Genomic DNA, 18712 nt, shown 5'->3' with positions numbered 1-18712 from the left:
GATATTCACCTAAGTGTCACTTATCTAATTAGTAAAATAGCCAAGAACCAAAATAAACAGAGATAAAATAGTTGTTTTAACTTGGGTTTTGCAGAGCACATGATCTTTATTCATAGAAAAAGTGTGAGTTCTTGAAGCCTCTAAAGGGTAAAGACAGTGACTCCTCCTCTCTTGCTAAGATTAATACAGAAGAGAGTGGAACTTTGTCCTGAATAGTAAATAGGGTTGTAGTTGATTGGGAAGATACAGGTTTAAGCCTTTATTCTAAACATTTCTGTGGCCTTTATCAAGTCATCTAACTTCTTGATACCTCAATTTTGTCACATTATTAAAATAGATACTTTCATTTAACTCACAAAGCATTTATTCTCCATACCTGAAATGAGCCATTGGATATTAAATTTTAATTCTTGCTCTGTTTATCTCAGGGCTTTTTTGAGGCCCAAATAAGATAAGTGGAAAGTGAAAAATGCATTATCAGTTTTAAAGGACTTGACAATAAACAGTTGTTAGAATGATAATCATGAATGGTAATATGTGCTGTATGTTCAGAAGCATGATTAATGGACTTCTGTCTAAGATGATCATGGGAAGTTCTTAGGGAAAGCTGGATTTGACCTTGATTTTGAAGAATGAAAATAGGGTTTTTATCAGCACAGATAAGAATAGTTGAGGTGGGGAACAGCACGAGCAAAACACAACAGAACTAAATAAGCTAAAGGGTCAGAATTTAAAACTATTGAGCTCAGGTTGATTTTATTTAACTTAGATTTATCATGCTTAAAATAAGTATATATTAAAACAGTCTATTTTTATTATCCAGCTGGTTATATAATCAGTTACCTAGTCCAAAGTACTAGCGCACTCATTGGTTGTTTAAGTAACCTAAGCATCTCAGAAAAATGTTAAAGTGATGACACAAAAATTACTGTTAGGTGCCTTCAGTATAGCTGGCAGTAATCATGTTCTTTGAGGATGGAAAAAATCATTTGTGTTTAAAGAAAAAAATTACTTCTATATCTCAAAGAATGAAACACAGATTTAACAGAGGAGCACACTAATGTAATACTCTTATTTTCCTGGCAAATATCTACTCTACTGCTTCTCCTGTTGTACAGTTATGAGCTTTTAAAACACGATGTGCCGTTTTAGAACCCTTATCACAAAGTACAACTGTGTATTATTTTCAAAAATCACTTGTGCTGGGTCTGGTTATAGCCTAAATACTCCATTTGTTATGGAAATATCGTGAATTACATAATCCTTTGGTCTTTAAGATTGTGGTTCTCAAACTCAGAACTCTCTTTAGCAGTGAAATTCTTATTCAAACAAAATTTATGCAGAAAGCTAATAAAATGTAAAAGGAGAGTGTCTTTATCTGACATGCCCATTATATTTTCTAAGACCCACTGGACTTAGGGGAACATACTTTGAACGTAATTATACTAACTTTAAACCTTTTCACATGAATGAGTGAGGTATTATCATTCAAGATTAGTTGTATATAGGGAATAAACAAGATAATTTAATCTGAACCACCTGTTAGGTTGTTAGGTAGAAAAAGAACCAACTTGAATTTTCCATTACACAGCTTAAGTTTTTTAAAAAACCATTTAAAAGTGTTTCTTTTAATGTTTAGAAAAATTTTTTAAATATTTTACAAACTCAAATGCATTTAAGCATCTAAATATAAGTTGATGTGTAGAAACCTAACTAAGAGTATTCTCTGGGCTATAACTTTTATTTCTTTTATTTTGCTTGGAATTTTTTGTTCTAACTTTTTTCATGATACCTGTTTATGATTTCTTTAGTTGAAAGCATTTTTAGAATTTTCTTTATATAAAGATTATTTTGGGAAGTAAAGATATGTAGTTCATAGTAGTTAGCTGTTGTGTAATTTCTACTTCCTCATATAAATTTTAATCATTCTTTGTCATTTGTATGATATGCTAATTAAATTACATTACCTTTAGTTCCAAAGTATTTTTGCTCAATTTTAAATATAAGGCCATTTTAGTAGCAGTTTTACATAAGCAATATTCCATACTGAAACATTTACAAATATCTTTCTCAATATTTAAATCTTTGTAGGTATGAAAAATGCTTCATATGTATTAAAACATCCTTCTACTTCTAAAGTAAACAGTGTTACTCCAAAAAAACCAAAGACCAGTGAAGATGTTCCTGAAATAAATCCCTCCACTTCATTGCCTTTAACTGACTCTCCTCCAGCGACACCCTCCCATCTTAGGCTAGCAAAAGGTAAGCATGAAATCTGGCATGTAAAAACAAAATTGTATTACTTATACATGCGTTTAAGAAATTGTAGCGAATTTTAAAACCATTATTAGTGGTCGTTTAAGGTTTTAAAAAGATGAATTTGAGTCTTAAAAGACCTTAATTTATTTTAGGCACAAATACCTCACCTCCATATGATGCTGAAGCACTTTACCTAAGAGCTTGTCCAAAGTGCAAGGTTCAGTTCAATCTTTTGGATCCCTTGAAACACCACATGAAGGTAAAACTGTTTTCAGAATTAAGTTTTTAAAAATGTTTATAGATTCTTGAAAATATTAAAAATTGATATACAGCAAATCCTGGTTTATCTAGATATTTAGATAAGAAACCTTCTCATACTGATTTCCATGTAACTTGATATTCACAATGATTATTTTTATAAAAGATTTTGAAATCCTTTCCAATGATGAGATTTTTTTAAATTAAGTTTGTTATAGATAGAACTGGAGGCGATTGTGTTAAATGAAATAAGCCGAGCATAGAAAGACAAATATCACATGTTGTCACTCATATGTGAGAGCTAAAAAGTTGATCTCATAGAGGTAGAGAGTAGAACGATAGTTCCCAGAGGCTGGGAAGGGTGTGTGTGGATGGGTAGGGGAACATGAAGAGAGGTTGGTTATTATGTACAAATAAACAGTTCGATAAAATGAATAAGTTCTAATGTATGGCACAGAGTAGAGTGCAAAATAGCTAGGAGAGAGCACTTAAAATGTTGATAATGCAGAGACATGATAAATACTTGAGGTGATGGATACCTCAGACACTTTGATTTGATCATTATATATTGTGTGCACTTAAGAAAATATCACATGTATCCCATAAACATGTATCAATTTAAAATTCGAAATTAAGTTAATATGCACTACAGTGTATGCATATTGCATTTTAATTTAATTATTTATTTATTTGAGACAGACTCTTGCTCCGTTGTCCAGCCTGGAGTGCATTGGCACAATCTTGGCTCCCTACAACCTTTTCCTCTCCAGTTCAAGCAATTCTCTTGCCTCAGCCTCCCGAGTAGCTGGGATTACACGTGGCGCCACCATGCCTGGCCCATTTTTGTATTTGTAGTAGAGATGGGGTTTTGCCATGTTGGCCAGGCTGGTCTCGAACTCCTGGCCTCAAGTGATCCACTGGCCTCAGCCTCCCAGAGTGCTGGGATTATAGGTGTGCGCCACTGCAGCCAGCCTGCATTTTAATTTTAAATGAAAATAATGTATAAATTGGAATATTTTATTGTCTAAATTACACCATTCTTCATACTGCTTGTAAAGCAGGTGTTTTATTAGGTGCTTAATCTTTTGTGTAAAGTAAAAGCTCCTTTTGTTTACCTTATTTTTTCCCCATGGTGATATATGCATGTAACATTACTCTATGCAAACCTTACTCCTTACATTTTAATTTTCAGTACTCAGAAATAAACTCTTAGTGATGGAGCATTTCGTTTAAAATGATGGTTTTAACTCAATTCATAATATAGTTTATGTTGTTATAAGTGAGTTCTAGCTTTATATTAACATAGGACGTTCTTGAAATTAGGTTTTAGGTAATTTTCACAGTACTAATGGAGTATATGATTAAGGTAACACTCTAGTTAAAATATGTTAGTAGATATTACAGTATTATGTATGTATAAAGATAGTCTGTATTCTCCTTGCATGCCCTGAATACATGCCCTGTAAATGACAGGAAGAGGCAAAGGAGGCAAGAAAAAAGTGAGTGTTGATTATATGTGGGAAAGAAGTGATGAGAAGAGTACAAAGCAAAGAAGCAACTTAGGAAAAGGAATTGTTCACTATTTCAAAGATTAACAATTTTTTATTAAAATTCAGCATTTTACAAAAAAGGTGGGATTTAAAAAGGAGTTCTAAAATTCCAAATACAAATTTCTTTACTCTGAGGCAAAACTGTATTAGATCCTTCGCCATTTCCACCTCCTTAAGTGTGTTTGGGAAAGGGGAATCCCAAGTCTCACATTACCACTAATTCCCTTGATATTCCAATTCTGTTTCATAGTATTGTTCTTCAAGACACAGATGTATTCACTCACATTGTGAGCGCACCCTTTAGCATTTTTATACTGTCCTTTTTGTCTGTTTAGTGCATTTTGTTTGATACCAGGCTCACAACCCTTGCTTTCTTGTTTCCATCTGCCTGTTACATTCTTTGCTTATCCTTTTATTTTCAACCCTCCCAAATCATCTTCCTTTCTTTCATCAGAGTTGTTTTTTCTTTTGTAATCCTATATGAAAGCTTATTTTCTTTTAGAAGTTGAGTTAAACACTTTATATTCATTGGTAGGAGAAATTTCATTGGTCTGATAGGTTTAATTGGTCTTGGTTTTATCACAATGTTTAGTTATGCTTTCTTTGTCCTTTTTTTAAAGTCTTTCACTTTGTGATTTTAGGAAAGTTTTTTCTTTTGTTTTCCACTCTAACTTGTTTTAGTATGTAGTCTTAAAAAAAAACACTTTATTGAGGTATGATTGACCTGTAAAAATCTGTATTTATTTAATGCATACAACTCAATGAGCTTGGAGCTAAGTATACATCCATGAAACCATCACAGTTTGTGTCATAAACATAACCATCACCTCCAAAAGTTTCCTCCTGCCCTCTTTATTATTACCTTTTTGTGACATGAACACAATAGAAAAATCTACACTTTCTAGCAAATTGTTTAAGTGTGTAATACAGTATTGTTAACTCTATGCACTATTCTATATAGTAGATCTCTAGGACTTATCTTGAATAACTGAACCTGCATACCTTTTGACTAATACCTTCCCATTTTTCCCTCCCTCTAGCACTGGCAATCACAATTCTGCTCTCTACATCTATGAATTTGACTATTTTAGATTCCTCATATAACAAATTATGTAATATTTGTCTTTCTGTGACTGGCGTATTTTCCTTGTGTGTTTTCCAAATCCATCCGTGTTGGTACAAATGATAGGATTTCCTTCTGTTTTATGGCTGAGTAATATTCCATTTGTGTGTGTGTGTGTGTGTGTGTGTGTGTGTGTGTGTGTATGCACACCACATCCTCCTAATCCATTTGTACATTAATAGACATTTAGATTGCTTTCATGTCTTGGCTATTATGAATAATGCTGCAATGAACATGGGAGTACAGATGTCTTGGGATTTAGATTTCAATTCCTTTGGGTGTATACACAGAAGTAGGATTACTGAATCATATGATAGTTCTATTTTTAACTTTTTGAGAAACCTCCCATGTTTTCCATAGTGACTGCACCAATAACATTCCCACCAACAGTGTAAAAGTGTTCCCATTTTCCCACATTCTCACCAACACTTATCTTTTGTCTTTTTGATATAGCTGTGAGGTGATAGCTGATTGTAGTTTTGGTCTGCATTTCGCTAATGATTAGTGATGTTGAGCACCTTTGCACATCCCTGTTGGCTACTCGTGTGTCTTCTTTTGTCTATTCGAGTCCTGTGGCCCATTTTTAAATTAGTTTATTTGGTTTTTTGCTATTGAGTTGTATGAGTTTCTCATGTATTTTGGATTTTAACCCTTTCTCAGATATACTTTCTCCTATTTTTTTCTCCAGTTATTCTTGGAGAATTCTTCTAGAGAAAGTTTACAACTGTGAAGTATATACGATAAATAAATTTTATCTCATTGGATAAAAAAGGCTTATGTATGAAAGTATTCCACATTAGGATCAGTTTATATGATGTCTTGATTTCATTCATGAGGTAGATTTCCCCTTCAGATATTTAAGCATTCTAGATAGAATATGTTGAGATACTCAAAATGTAACTGATGCTTCTTTTTTGTGCCCCACACATTTTCTAGCATGTTAAGTCTGGAGAATGACAGGTTAGCTGTGCTCAAAGTCTAGTTCCAACCAAGCCTCACTTAAATATTCCTGTGTTATTTGATAATCAAGGTCATACATAATAGCATGTAAAACTACCTTTTAAGGTATTTTTTTCATTATAGATTTGTGGGTACCTGTGCAGGTTCGTTACAAGGGTATATTGATTGCATGATGCTGAGATTTGGACTTCTACTGATCCTGTCACGCAAATAGTGAACATAGTACCCGATAGGAATTTTTTCAGCCCCTGCCCTCCTCACTTCCTCCCCACTTTTGGAGACCTCATTGTCATTCCATCTTTATGTGTATACCCAATATTTAGCTCCCACTTGTAAGTGAGAACCTAGGATGTTTGGTTTTCTATTTCTGGGTTAATTTATTTGGGATAATAGCCTCCAGCTGCATCCATGTTGCTGCAAAGGACATTATTTCACTCTTTTTTATGGCTGTGTAGTATTCCATAGTGTATATGTACACATTTTTTTTATCCAGTCCACTGTTGATGGTTACCTAGGTTGATTCCATGTCTTTGCTATTATTAATAGTGCTGCAATGAACATACAAGTGTAGGTGTCTTTTTGGTAGAATGATTTATTTTCCTTTGGGTAGATACCCAGTAATGAGATTGCTGGGTCAAATGGTAGTTCCATTTTTAGTTCTTTGAGAAATCGCCAAACTATTTCCACAGGGGCTGAACTAATTTACATTCGTACCAACAGTGTATAAGCATGTAAGCTGTATCTTGACACAGATATGAAACAGGTGATTTTTGGCCACAAAACAAATTATTATTAAATATTTACATCTAAAAAGAAAAATTGCAAGAAAATGTATTAGATATATAAACATCCCTGATCTTAAGGTTTTCAATTTGTTTTTGAAGTTAATTCTTTATTAAGATAGCAGGTGTTTATTGTTTGAATTTTTTAGAATATATAAAGATGGAAGCCAAAATTTTGGTGAATATCTTTCCAGATATTTTGCCAAGCATAGTTTTATATCATTGGACCTTAGATGTAAACACAATCATTTTTTAGGTATCTAATCTTAAAAGAGATATAGACGAGGCTCATGTTTTTTTCCTCTTTCAGCACTGTTGTCCAAACATGATAACTACATTTTTGGGAGAAATCATTAAATCAGAACGTCCACGTGCTGAAGACAAAAATGAGACTGATCCAGAGACAGGAAAGTTGATCATGTTAGTCAATGAGTTTTATTATGGAAGGCATGAAGGAGTCACTGAGAAAGAGCCAAAGACTTACACAACCTTTAAATGCTTCAGTTGCTCGAAAGTTCTTAAAAATAATATTAGGTATGTAAATGCTTATTTTTATTTCTGTTTGAAAGTTGGGATATAACAGATAAGAATATAGTATCTTTACTTTGCTGTGCCATCTTTGTTAAGTAATTCTAATACTTTTTACTAAGAACAGAGGCAGATTATCATGTTGAAAAGCTTTTGTCCCTTCTTGTATTTTAAGAGTTTGACTCCAGGATCCACCTAGTTGTATTGTTTTCAGATAGCTTAAGAAAAGACAAAATGTATTTTAATTTAGGGGGAAATTACTTTTTTTCCCTACACTTATCACTGAGCTGGGATTTTCTAGCTGACTTTGAATCTTACTTTTCTTCATGTCATAAGAAGAACCACTATGCAGCATGACCTCCTCCATACTAACTTTATTTAAAGCTCAAATTTTTCAATTTTAAAATACATTGCAGACATTTACCAAAACAAAAGAGAGTTTTGGAGGTGTGAAAAAGAGATAAATGCCCAAACCTTCACAATGATTGCTACCTAGGTGATGACATTATTACTTCAAGATTATTTTCTTTAGTGATTCATAATTGTAAATAGTTGACACAGTCTTAAAAGTGCTGTTTGCATTGAATAACTTTACTTTGAAATTCAGCAAAAAGCTTTAGTAAGCTCTTTGAAAAAGATATGCCCATTTGTATTGTACTCTCTGCCATTGAACATCATAGTTCCTTCTCTTCAGAAGCCATTTAAAGAAGCTAAAACAGCAGAATGTAAAACTGAAAAAATAGTGCTACAAAGGGCACAGCCTGCTAAAAAAAAGTAGTTTGTGCTAACAGTAAGCCAATATAATTAGATAAAACAAAAGGTTATCGTAATTATACGCATTGAAATTGCCATTGCATGCATTTAGAAACCAAAACACAAATAAGAATATACCAGCAGTTTGTGTTTTGAGCAGCTGATTTCAAAGCTTTCAAAGATTTGTCTCTTCACTGTAGCTGCTTTTAGTGATAGGGTTTCCTTCCTTTCAGTATTTTATTTTAAAATATAAAGAGTATTTCATATATGGAAAAGAACCCTGCTATTTTTCTTTGCTATAAAAAACCTTTTAATCTAAAATAATGATAAAACATTACAGCAAATTAGTGATGTTTCATACTAATACATTAATGGATTATTTTAAAAACAGATGAAAAACACCTTACTGAGCCACTTAATGAAAGTAAGTTATTTAAAGTACACACTTTTCTAGAGGGCTTTCAAGCCTTGGAGGTGTTATTTTGAGTCATAAAATTACATTTTAAAAATTGAGGTTCAGAGACTTATTTTTGTGAGGCTTTTCTTTGGCTATAAGTCTGAATTTTTGCTCCTGTTGGCAATCGTTTATAGGTTTATGAACCACATGAAACATCACTTGGAACTTGAGAAGCAGAACAGTGAAAGCTGGGAAAACCACACCACCTGCCAGCGCTGTTACCGGCAATATCCCACGCCCTTCCAACTGCAGTGCCACATTGAGAGTACACACACTCCCCATGAGTTTTCGAGTAAGTGAAAGTTTCTTTGGAGTCCTGAATATTACTGATCATCCAAACTGTGAGGAAACCTTAAAAATTTTGACAGAAAAAATAATAAGAATTAGAGTTTGTAATTTGAGGGCAAAGTTGGAAAAAAAAGTTAACAATTTTTATTAATTTAGATGAAATGTGTTGCTAAAGCCAGGGTCAATGATGGTGCATGCCTATACTCCCAGCTACTGCGAAGGCTGAGGCAAGAGGATCACTTGAGCCCACGACTTCAGCACTGTAGAATACTATGATCAATTACACCTGTGAACAGCAACTGCACTTCAGCCTGGGCAACATAGCCAAGACCCTGGCTCTAAAAAAAGAAAAAAAAATAGTTAAAATTGAAGTCCCTCTTGTAAACAATTCATTAGTGGAAATTTCCTTGGCATGATGCATGCATTGTATGTAGAGGACTAAATTAGAACACCCAAATTCCATGGTTTTCAAATTTGAAATCAATGGTCTCGATATACACTTTAGACAAAAAGTAACTACAATGTTAGTTAAGATTTGGAGCCTGAGAAGCAGATAGATTTGGTTCAGATTCCAGCTTTGCCTCTTACTATAGCTGTGAGATCTCAAGCAAGTTACTTAGTTTTTCTGTGCTTCTGGTTCCTCATCTGAAAAATAGGAATAAAAATAACAGTACCTTCTTCAATGATGTTATAAGAATTAAATATGCTAATATAAGTCATGTCCTTGCAACAACATTACAGAGTCAACAGCTATAGAATTGTTAGAACCACATCACTGTTACTTCTACTGTTATTATTACTTGTTGTTGTTATGGATGTACAAAATGAATCTTTTTTTTATATACATCCTTAAGTGGTATAATGTGTTTTTTCCCCCCTTTCAGCTATTTGCAAAATCTGTGAATTATCATTTGAAACAGAGCATATTCTTTTACAACATATGAAGGACACTCATAAACCTGGTGAAATGCCATATGTTTGCCAGGTACACATTTTATTGTGTAGTTAAGTGTTTGTTTAATTTTCATGTGCCATGTAATAGTATTGTTCTTTTGATTTGTTAAAACCATTTAAATAAAATTAGTTACTATGCTAAAATTGAAGACCCTTTTCATTAGTGGGAACCCCCTCTTGGGTTTAATTTATGCATTATTTTTAAGGGGGTGGACTAGCTTTTTTTGCCTATAGGTTGTAGTTTGCTGACCCCTGAACTAAATGAGGAAATGCCCTGCTAGAGAAAGACAAATATGTGGGGTATCATATAGGGAAGATTATAGATATGCCAGAGAGATGGGAAAATCTCTTAGTTACAGAAAATCAGATTAAACGCTTTGAGATCAGTGTTGCAGAATTTGAAGTGGCTTCCGGTAATAAGAAAATGAGATAAAGATAAATTGACACGGGCATGGCATGGATGCTATTTAAAATCTAAAGAAGAGAATACTGTTTTATATATAGCAGGAAAAGCTTTTTGGAACAAGACTTGGCAGAGTTTGAAAATTCACAAGATAGAGGATGGTAGATTTGAAAACAAGAAGAGAGTCTTGCTATGTTTTGGAATATATGCCTAAACTTTGAAAGATATCTTTCAAAGGTTATCTTTATTATTTGCAGTAATACGATTCTTGGTTGTATAGGCAGCAGAGCTGGACTAGTAGTAGTACATAATGTCCTTCCAAACAAACGACCCGTTATTGCTACTTTGATGTAATTACAAGACGTTATAAAATTTTAAGTTAAACTAAGCCTTCTTTATATTTCTAGGTTTGCCAGTTTAGATCATCAACATTTTCTGATGTAGAAGCTCATTTTAGAGCAGCCCATGAAAACACTAAGAACTTGCTATGTCCATTTTGCCTCAAAGTTATTAAAATGGCAACCCCCTACATGAATCATTACATGAAGCATCAGGTGAGATTAAGCAGTTCTTATTTATTCATGTTGTCTTAGTGAAAAGATAAAGATCTGTATGTATAAATCTGTAGCTACATCTATATCTATCTATAACTTAGAACATTGGTTAGATTTATTCTGGACAGAAAGCAAAGTTCTGAAGGACACAATTTATAATTTATGCTGAATTACTTGTGAAACTTCATTTCCTTGTTCGCTTTCTGGTGACACTGAGAATCATAAACGGTAAAAGTTCTGAAAGATAGCTAGAAATAGGAACCCCAAAGTGGGGGGGAAAAAACAGAAGATTCGTGAAATATTTAGGTTAGTTATTTCGGGACTTAAGGGTGGTGGAACTGGGAATGATTTTGAAGGTGCTTATCAAGAGCAGAAAAAAGAGTAAGTTTGAATGGAGGAACATAAGATTAAGGACTCATAATCTTGTGTTTTCCTCTTTCTCTAGAAATCTTAGTTCCACCTTCTAGCCCACTTTTTGTTATGAGACATGTCATTGTCATCTGTGACCCAGAATTAACTTTTGTAGCAGCCAGTAAAAGGAAACAGCAAGAACACTTAAAACCAGATATGCAAACTATACCAGAGAACTATATTTAGGTTGTAACTTATTTCCTTTGTGACTTTTGCCAGTTCTGCTGTATAATTTCTGGGATACTGGTATTGATACTTGCATCTTTCCCTTGAATTCTGATTTTATGCTTACTGATTCTTTTCCTCAAACAATTAGAGCATCCTGTAGGCTGAAAACTTTGATGAAACAGTGGGCGTATTCTTGAGTGTTTGAAACAGCCATAATACCTTTGCCAAAATCAGAAGTCAATGGGTTTACTAAATCTGGTCATATAATCAAGCTTTGCCTCCTGATCACCTCATTACAGTTTGTAGTATTGATTGCATTGTCTCAGCAAGTTCATACAGTACTGACGCTAACGTGGCCCTTGGTTCTAGTCATTGGATGATCATGAAATCAACTTGTTAATTGGGGAAAAAAATAATAATAATAGAATTTTCAAATACATTCAGATTACCTGTGTTATGACTTGGATGGTACTAGTGTCTCTTTTTTCTTTTTTTTATCCTGGTAGGCCACCTCACCCTTGAAAACCTTTGGCAATATCTTTCTAGGGTTTTCCCATTCCCAACAGTGTTCCCCTCTTAACTTGTTCCTGGTAGAAGAAATTTAGTGAATGACTGGATTTACGAAGTTCATGGGGGTGTTTTTTGTTTATTTTTAACAACAGGACTTTTCAGAGGTTTTAATATGCTAATAGATCTCCAAGCAAGGGACATAGTAAATCTCCAAGCAAGGGACATAGTACAGTGATGGTCCTCAAACATTTTTAACCTTTGAGCCCTTTATTTGCATAATACCTACTAACATTTCTTGAGTTATAGAGTTTAGGAAACACTGTTCTTGATGCTTGTATTTCATTTTTTGGCCTTTGATTTTGAAAAGAAGAAGGGAACATAAAGCATTATCTCTGACTATCTAATTATGGGTCTTTTAACATAATTATTTCCCCTATGCTTTACTAAGCTCCATAGTGATATTGATGTAGATTTGGAGGGAGTGATAACATGCTTAGAAAGGTAAGAAAGACATAGGTGAATCCACTATGTGAGTTGTTTCTCATAAGTGGTTTATCTGATTTGTGGTCATTCTTCATACCCTAAGTTGTATGCCTTTACTTGCCGTATGTACTGGAAAGAGTTACCCAACAGGTCTGGGTTGCTCAAATATTGCACAATTTCAGAAGTGCCTGCTAGTATAACTGGCCCTTGGCTAAATCTTGGATGTTCAGCTCCTAGAATGTTCTCTGTGTTATTAACTGATAAGAGTGTTTTACATGCCTGGAACCTTGAGCCATGTTGTACCAGTTTGTCAAGAAAATTTGCACAAACAATACAGTTTTTTGGTGACCACTTGTTTTTCTTGTAGGTGGGGAGTCATCTGAAGATTTGGTGACTTACCGCATAAAAAAACCTAAGCTCTTAGACTTGAGAGCTTTCCTGTCAAGCAACACTTTATATGTGTTGCTGCAGTACGTTGTGAGGGATTAAGTGTGTTCTATGTGACTCCATTAGAATAGAGCTCTTAGAAGTTGGTGCCTGGTAATCCTCTAGAAGCTATCCAATATACTCTTTTCCTTTATTAATCCTACTCTGTACCCTTACACTATAATAACACATAGCTGTGAGTATAACAGTGTCTAAGTCCTATCGATCCTTCTGCTGAATCATCAAATCTGGGAGTAGTCTTTGGAACCACCGAGGTGCCACAGGGGCTTAGTCTGTTTGAGCTGCTTTTTCCTAAAAATAATATATTATTATGTCTTGAGTGATTTTGGAGTTAGCAATGCAGTTTATACAGTCTTTAAGAAAGGATGAAAGACTCCAGATGTGTTAAATATCTTCATTAGCTCTTTAATAATAACAATAAGCAGTTAACATATACTCATCACTTACCATTTGACAGCCACTGGTGCTTTTACATGCATTATCTTGTTTAATCTTTACAGCCGCCCTATGAGGCACGTATATGATTGTTTCCATTTTGTAGATGGGAAACAAAGCTTTATAGAAAGTAAGAAATTTGCTCAATGTCACATTCCCTAATAAATGATGGAGCCAAAAATTGGTTTATAGCTCAAGCTTTCACTGCAGACTCATATTCCACACTGACATTAAGTCTAAAAGCAGAAATTACAGTTACCTTTGAAAATCCCTCCAATTGGCCAGGCGCAGTGGCTCATGCCTGTAATCCCAGCACGTTGGGAGGCCGAGGCAGGCAGATCACCATAGGTCAGGAGTTCGACATCAGCCTGGCCAGAATGATGAAACCATGTTTGTACTAAAAATACAAAAATTAGCTGGATGTGGTGGTGCATGCCTATAATCCCAGCTACTCAGGAGGCTGAGGCAGGTGAATCGCTCGTACCCGGGAGACGGAGGTTGCAGTGAGCTGAGATCATGCCACTGCTCTCCAGCCTAGGTGACAGAGTAAGACTGTCTCAAAAAAAAAACAAAAATCCCTCAAATCATCCAATACCATATAATATGCATATCAAGAATTTCAACTCACAACTTTTTCTCTACCCTTGGAACAAGTTACTGTTTATTTGGTTAAACGTTTTTTTATTTTAAAAATGTATCCGCTGAGCACTATGACTCACACCTGTAATTCCAGCATTTTGGGAGGCCAAGGCGGGTAGATCACTTGAGGTCAGGAGTTTGAGACCAGTCTGGCCAAATGGTGAAACCCTGTCTCTACTAAAAATACAAAATTAGCCAGGTATGGTGGGCACCTGTGGTCTCAGCTACTTGGGAGGCTGAGGCAGAAGAACTGCTTGGACCTGGGAGGCAGAGGTTGCAGTGAGCCAAGGTCACGCCTTTGCACTCCAGCCTGGGCAACAAAAGCAAAACTCTCTCTCAAAGAAAAAAAAGTATCATCATTGTGATTATTACCACAATGCAAGCATACATGCATAAGAGAGAGATGTAGGACTCGAGTCCATCTTAGGACTAATAGATTGCCTCCCATCTTGGGGCTCTGAACAAATAAATGTTCATTGAATGAAATGGCAAACACTTTGAACTAGTTAAATTGTGCCTGCTGCTCATTTGTGCTCTGTCAGTCTCTTGCTGTTTGCCTCATTTTATTTCTTAATGAATATTTGAGTGCCTAATATATGCCAAGGACTGTTTTAGGTATTGGGGATACAGGATTAGGCAGAGCAAGGTTTGTACTCTCTAAAATGTACATCATGATAGAGAAGGAGTGTGTGTGTTTCTGTGAGAGAGATGTCAGAATATATATGTATGCCAGCTGATGGTAAGTACCATTGGAAGAAAATATAGGTCGATAGGGAGTTCCAGGGCTCAGGTGAAGGAGGGATTTCTGTTTTTTTTTTTTAAATGGTGTGGTCAAAGAGGGCTTCTACAAAGGGAATAAGAGAGTAAGTCATGTGGCTATCTGGGAGAGAATGTTCCGGGTAGAGGGAACATTAAGTAGGTAATGATATGAACATATACCTAGGATATTCAAGGCAAAACAAGGAGGCCACTGTGGCTGGAGTACAATAAACAAGTGAGAGGAAAAGTAGTAAGAGATGAGGTTGTAGCAATAGAATGCAAGCCAGATCATATGAGGACTTGCAAGCCAGAGTCAGGATTCTGGAGTGCTATGGAAAGCCAATGGAGGGTTTAAAAGATCACTGTGACAGCTATGGGAAGAATAGACTGTAGAGGGAGAAAGGGTGGAAATAGGGAGAAGATAGAAGGCTATTGCAAGGGTCCTCGTAAGTGGCTCAGACAAGTATGGTATCAGTGATTGGAGGTGATGAGAAATGGAAAGATTATAAATTTTTTTAAGGTATCGCTGACAGGTTTTACTAATTTGTTGAATGTGGGATGTAAGAGAAAGAGAAGAGTTAAGAGTGACCAAGCATTTTCTGTCCTGAGCAGCTGTAAGAACTTATTTCCCATATACTGAGACTGGGAGGAGTAGGGAAGGAACAAATTTTGCACTCTTCCCCACTCAGAATGAATGAGGGGGAATCTAGAGTTCAATTTTTTTGTCCATGTTGATTTGAAATACCTATTAGACATCAAGAGGTGCCAAGTATGCAGTGGGTGGATGCTATTTAAAGACATGAAACTGGATGAGGTGTAGGTAGAAGTAGAGAAAAAAATTGTGGGAACTATACTCTGGGGGAATGAATATTCTATCTATCATCTTAATTTGCTGTCTGTTACTTCACTGGGTTTTTTTTCCCCCTCTCTCTTGAGCACCTACAAATAAATCTGTTTATGTTTATTGTACCTGTGGTATGATCCAGTGCACCACATTTCTATAATAGTCTGAAGATGATACTGAAATAGTAATGCAAACATCTTATCTTTATATATTACTTTGAACTTTGTAAAGAACTTTTATTCAGCAAATGTCTTCTGTGCATCAGTAACTGTACTAGGTACTTTCATACACGTTACCTCATTTGGTTTTCCTAAATGACTGTTTGTATTTTATATGAAAATAATGAACTGGTGGAGATATATCTTTAAAGAAAGCATTCTTTTGTATTTGTATGTTGTTCTAAATTTATAATCAATATGAAATATATTTTAATCAACAAGAGCATATGCATAAAGATTGCAATTGATAATGTATAGTAGAAAGAACACTAACCAGCTATGGGCAAGTGACTTAAATTTCTCTTGGGTCCTATTTTTACCAATGGGAAATCCCAATATTTCCCATTGGTAAAATAATGGGATTAGGTTTGAGTGGGGACTTAGTCAGGGGTTTCTCAGACAACAGATTGGGATCCGTTCTTATTTACCTCTACTATCAGTATAGACATTTTCTAATTAAAACCTAATTATATACTTTTTATGTTTATAAACTAATGCTTTTGAAACTCAGCTAATGCAAGGAGTACTTTTAAGTAAAATAATAGGTAATTTTGGATTTTCTGTGATGGGAGATGGTAAAATTCTGGTTGTAAATTTATTTAGATTTTAAAATTAAGAGCAATTTCAGGTCCTAGGATTTGTGGTGGTAAAAGTTATTATATCTAATATTTTCTGTAAACAGAAAAAAGGAGTTCACCGTTGCCCAAAATGCAGACTACAATTTTTAACCAGTAAGGAGAAAGCTGAACATCAGGCACAGCATCGTACATTTGTAAAGCCTAAGGAACTAGAAGGATTGCCTCCTGGAACAAAAGTGAGTTCATGGGGGGTTTTGTGGTTTTTTGCACATTCTATCAGTTTTTTATTTTTGTTTTATTTATATATATATATATATATATATATATATTATATATATATATATATATATATATATATATATATATATATATATATTATTGTACTTTAGGTTCTGGGGTGCATGTGCAGATCATGCAGGATTGTTGCATAGGTACCTACATAGCTATGTGGTTTGCTGCTTCCGTCCCCTCGTCACGTGTATCTGGCATTTCTCCCCTTGTTATCCCTCCCCAACCTCCCTACCCTCCACTGTCCCTCCCCTATACCCCCCGCAACAGACCCCAGTGTGTGATGCTCCCCTCCCTGTGTCCATGTGTTCTCATTGTTCAACACCCGCCTATGAGTGAGAACATGCGATATTTAATTTTCTGTTCTTGTGTCAGGTTGCTGAGAATGAAGGTTTCCAGATTTATCCATGTCCCTACAAAGGACACGAACTCATCACTTTTTATGGCTGCATGGTATTCCATGGTGTATACGTACCACATTTTCCTTGTCCAGTCTATCATCAGTGGGCATTTGGGTTGGGTTCCAGGTCTTTGCTATTGTAGACGGTGTCACAGTGAACATACATGTGCATGTGCCTTTATAATAGAATGATTTCTAATCCTTTGGTTATATACCCAGTAATGGGATTGCTGGGTCAAATGGAATTTCTATTTCTAGGTCCTTGAGGAATCAACACACTGTCTTCCACAATGGTTGAACTAATTTACACTCCCACCAGCAGTGTATTTTTAATTATTATGGATAGAAGGAATAAGGTCTAGTGTTAGGTAGCTCACTAGGGCAACTATAGTTAACAATAATTTATTGTATATTTCAAAATAACTGAAAGAGTGGAATTGGAATGTTCCTAACACAAATAAACGATAAATGCTTGAGGTGCTGCATACCCCAATTAACCCTGATTTGATCATTACATATTATATGCTTGTATTAAAATATCACGTATACCCCAAAAGTGAGTTTTAAATATGCTATATTTTTAACATTTTGTATGATAATAGAAACTACTGCCTGGTTTTATCTATTGAATATAATATTAAAATTGACCTCTGATTGTTATTAAGACTTTAATTTAGGTTTTGTCATTCTTATGCTTGTAAAGAAAAACTTCTAATCATTGTTTTTTTAGTTGATTGACATGGTTTGTTGGCGGGTATTTCTAGTGCAACGAGATTGTAGACTAAGTTGGCAAGTTGTTTCAATATTCTGTAGGCTGTTTTCGGACTACTCCAGTTGTCAGTGTGTATGTCTGTTTCAGTTGCTAGACTATAAGATGTTTAAGATAAGGAATTTAATCTATCTTTGTGTCCCCAGCATCTGTCATAGTGCCTTGAATGCTATAGGCTTGTTGAAGTTGGTATTACTAATCTCTCAGAGAAGCAAGTTTTGCTCCTGGATAGCATTGGTATTTTTTATTAGCAAGCACACATTGGACTACAGAGTTTCTTCTCCTTGTTTGCCTTATATATTTATGTTTTCTCTGACTCTTTTTTTTGGAAACAGAGTCTCGCCCTGTCCCGCAGGCTGGAATGCAGTGGTGTGATCTTGGCTCACTGCAACCTCCGCCTCTCCTGGGTTCAAATGGTTTTTGTGCCTCAGCCTCCTGAGTAGTTGGGATTACAGGTGTGCAACATGATGCCCAGCTAGCTGTATTTTTAATAGAGACCAGGTTTCACCAACATGGCCAGGCTGGTGTCAACCTTCTGGCCTCAAGTGATTTGCCTGCCTCGGCCTCCCAAAGTGTGGGATTACAGACATGAGCCACCATATCTGGCCCTCTGACTTCTTTATACAAAGTTAGCTCTTGAATATTTTCTCCAGTGAAGAGCTAGATAATCCAAGGTGAAATAATCCTCAAACCCTTGTATGTCACTTTAAGTATATACTTTTGAATGCGAGTACGTCTGCTATTTAAATTAACAAAAATAATATAAAATAATTATCTGAACATCTAGAGTAAGATAAACCATCTGGCATCCTTCCCTGCAACCCATTTGTTCCATATTTGTATTAGACATTCATAATATTAATTTAGGAAGTACAGTCCTCTCTCACATCTTTC

At 35.2% G+C, this 18712-nt stretch overlaps 1 protein-coding gene across 6 annotated transcripts in view; it reads left to right on the top strand.

The window, feature by feature from the left end:
* ZNF280C (zinc finger protein 280C) overlaps positions 1-18712 on the top strand; it is a 63921-nt gene that overhangs the window by 29725 nt on the left and 15484 nt on the right. For all 6 annotated transcript variants that reach the window (XR_013531380.1, XM_035288295.3, XM_078362296.1 and 3 more), the window contains 7 exons: positions 2092-2262; positions 2412-2518; positions 7243-7466; positions 8805-8962; positions 9843-9943; positions 10723-10869; positions 16466-16597. Coding sequence is in view for 5 of the 6 variants with exons in the window: in XM_035288295.3 (XP_035144186.3) it covers positions 2092-2262; positions 2412-2518; positions 7243-7466; positions 8805-8962; positions 9843-9943; positions 10723-10869; positions 16466-16597 (1040 nt within the window). In the remaining variant the exon portion in view is untranslated. The remainder of the gene's footprint in view (positions 1-2091; positions 2263-2411; positions 2519-7242; positions 7467-8804; positions 8963-9842; positions 9944-10722; positions 10870-16465; positions 16598-18712) is intronic.

The sequence above is a fragment of the Callithrix jacchus genome, chromosome X (assembly GCF_049354715.1).
Source record: "Callithrix jacchus isolate 240 chromosome X, calJac240_pri, whole genome shotgun sequence".
NCBI lineage: Eukaryota > Metazoa > Chordata > Mammalia > Primates > Cebidae > Callithrix > Callithrix jacchus.
This window is presented reverse-complemented; position numbering and strand designations above follow the sequence as displayed.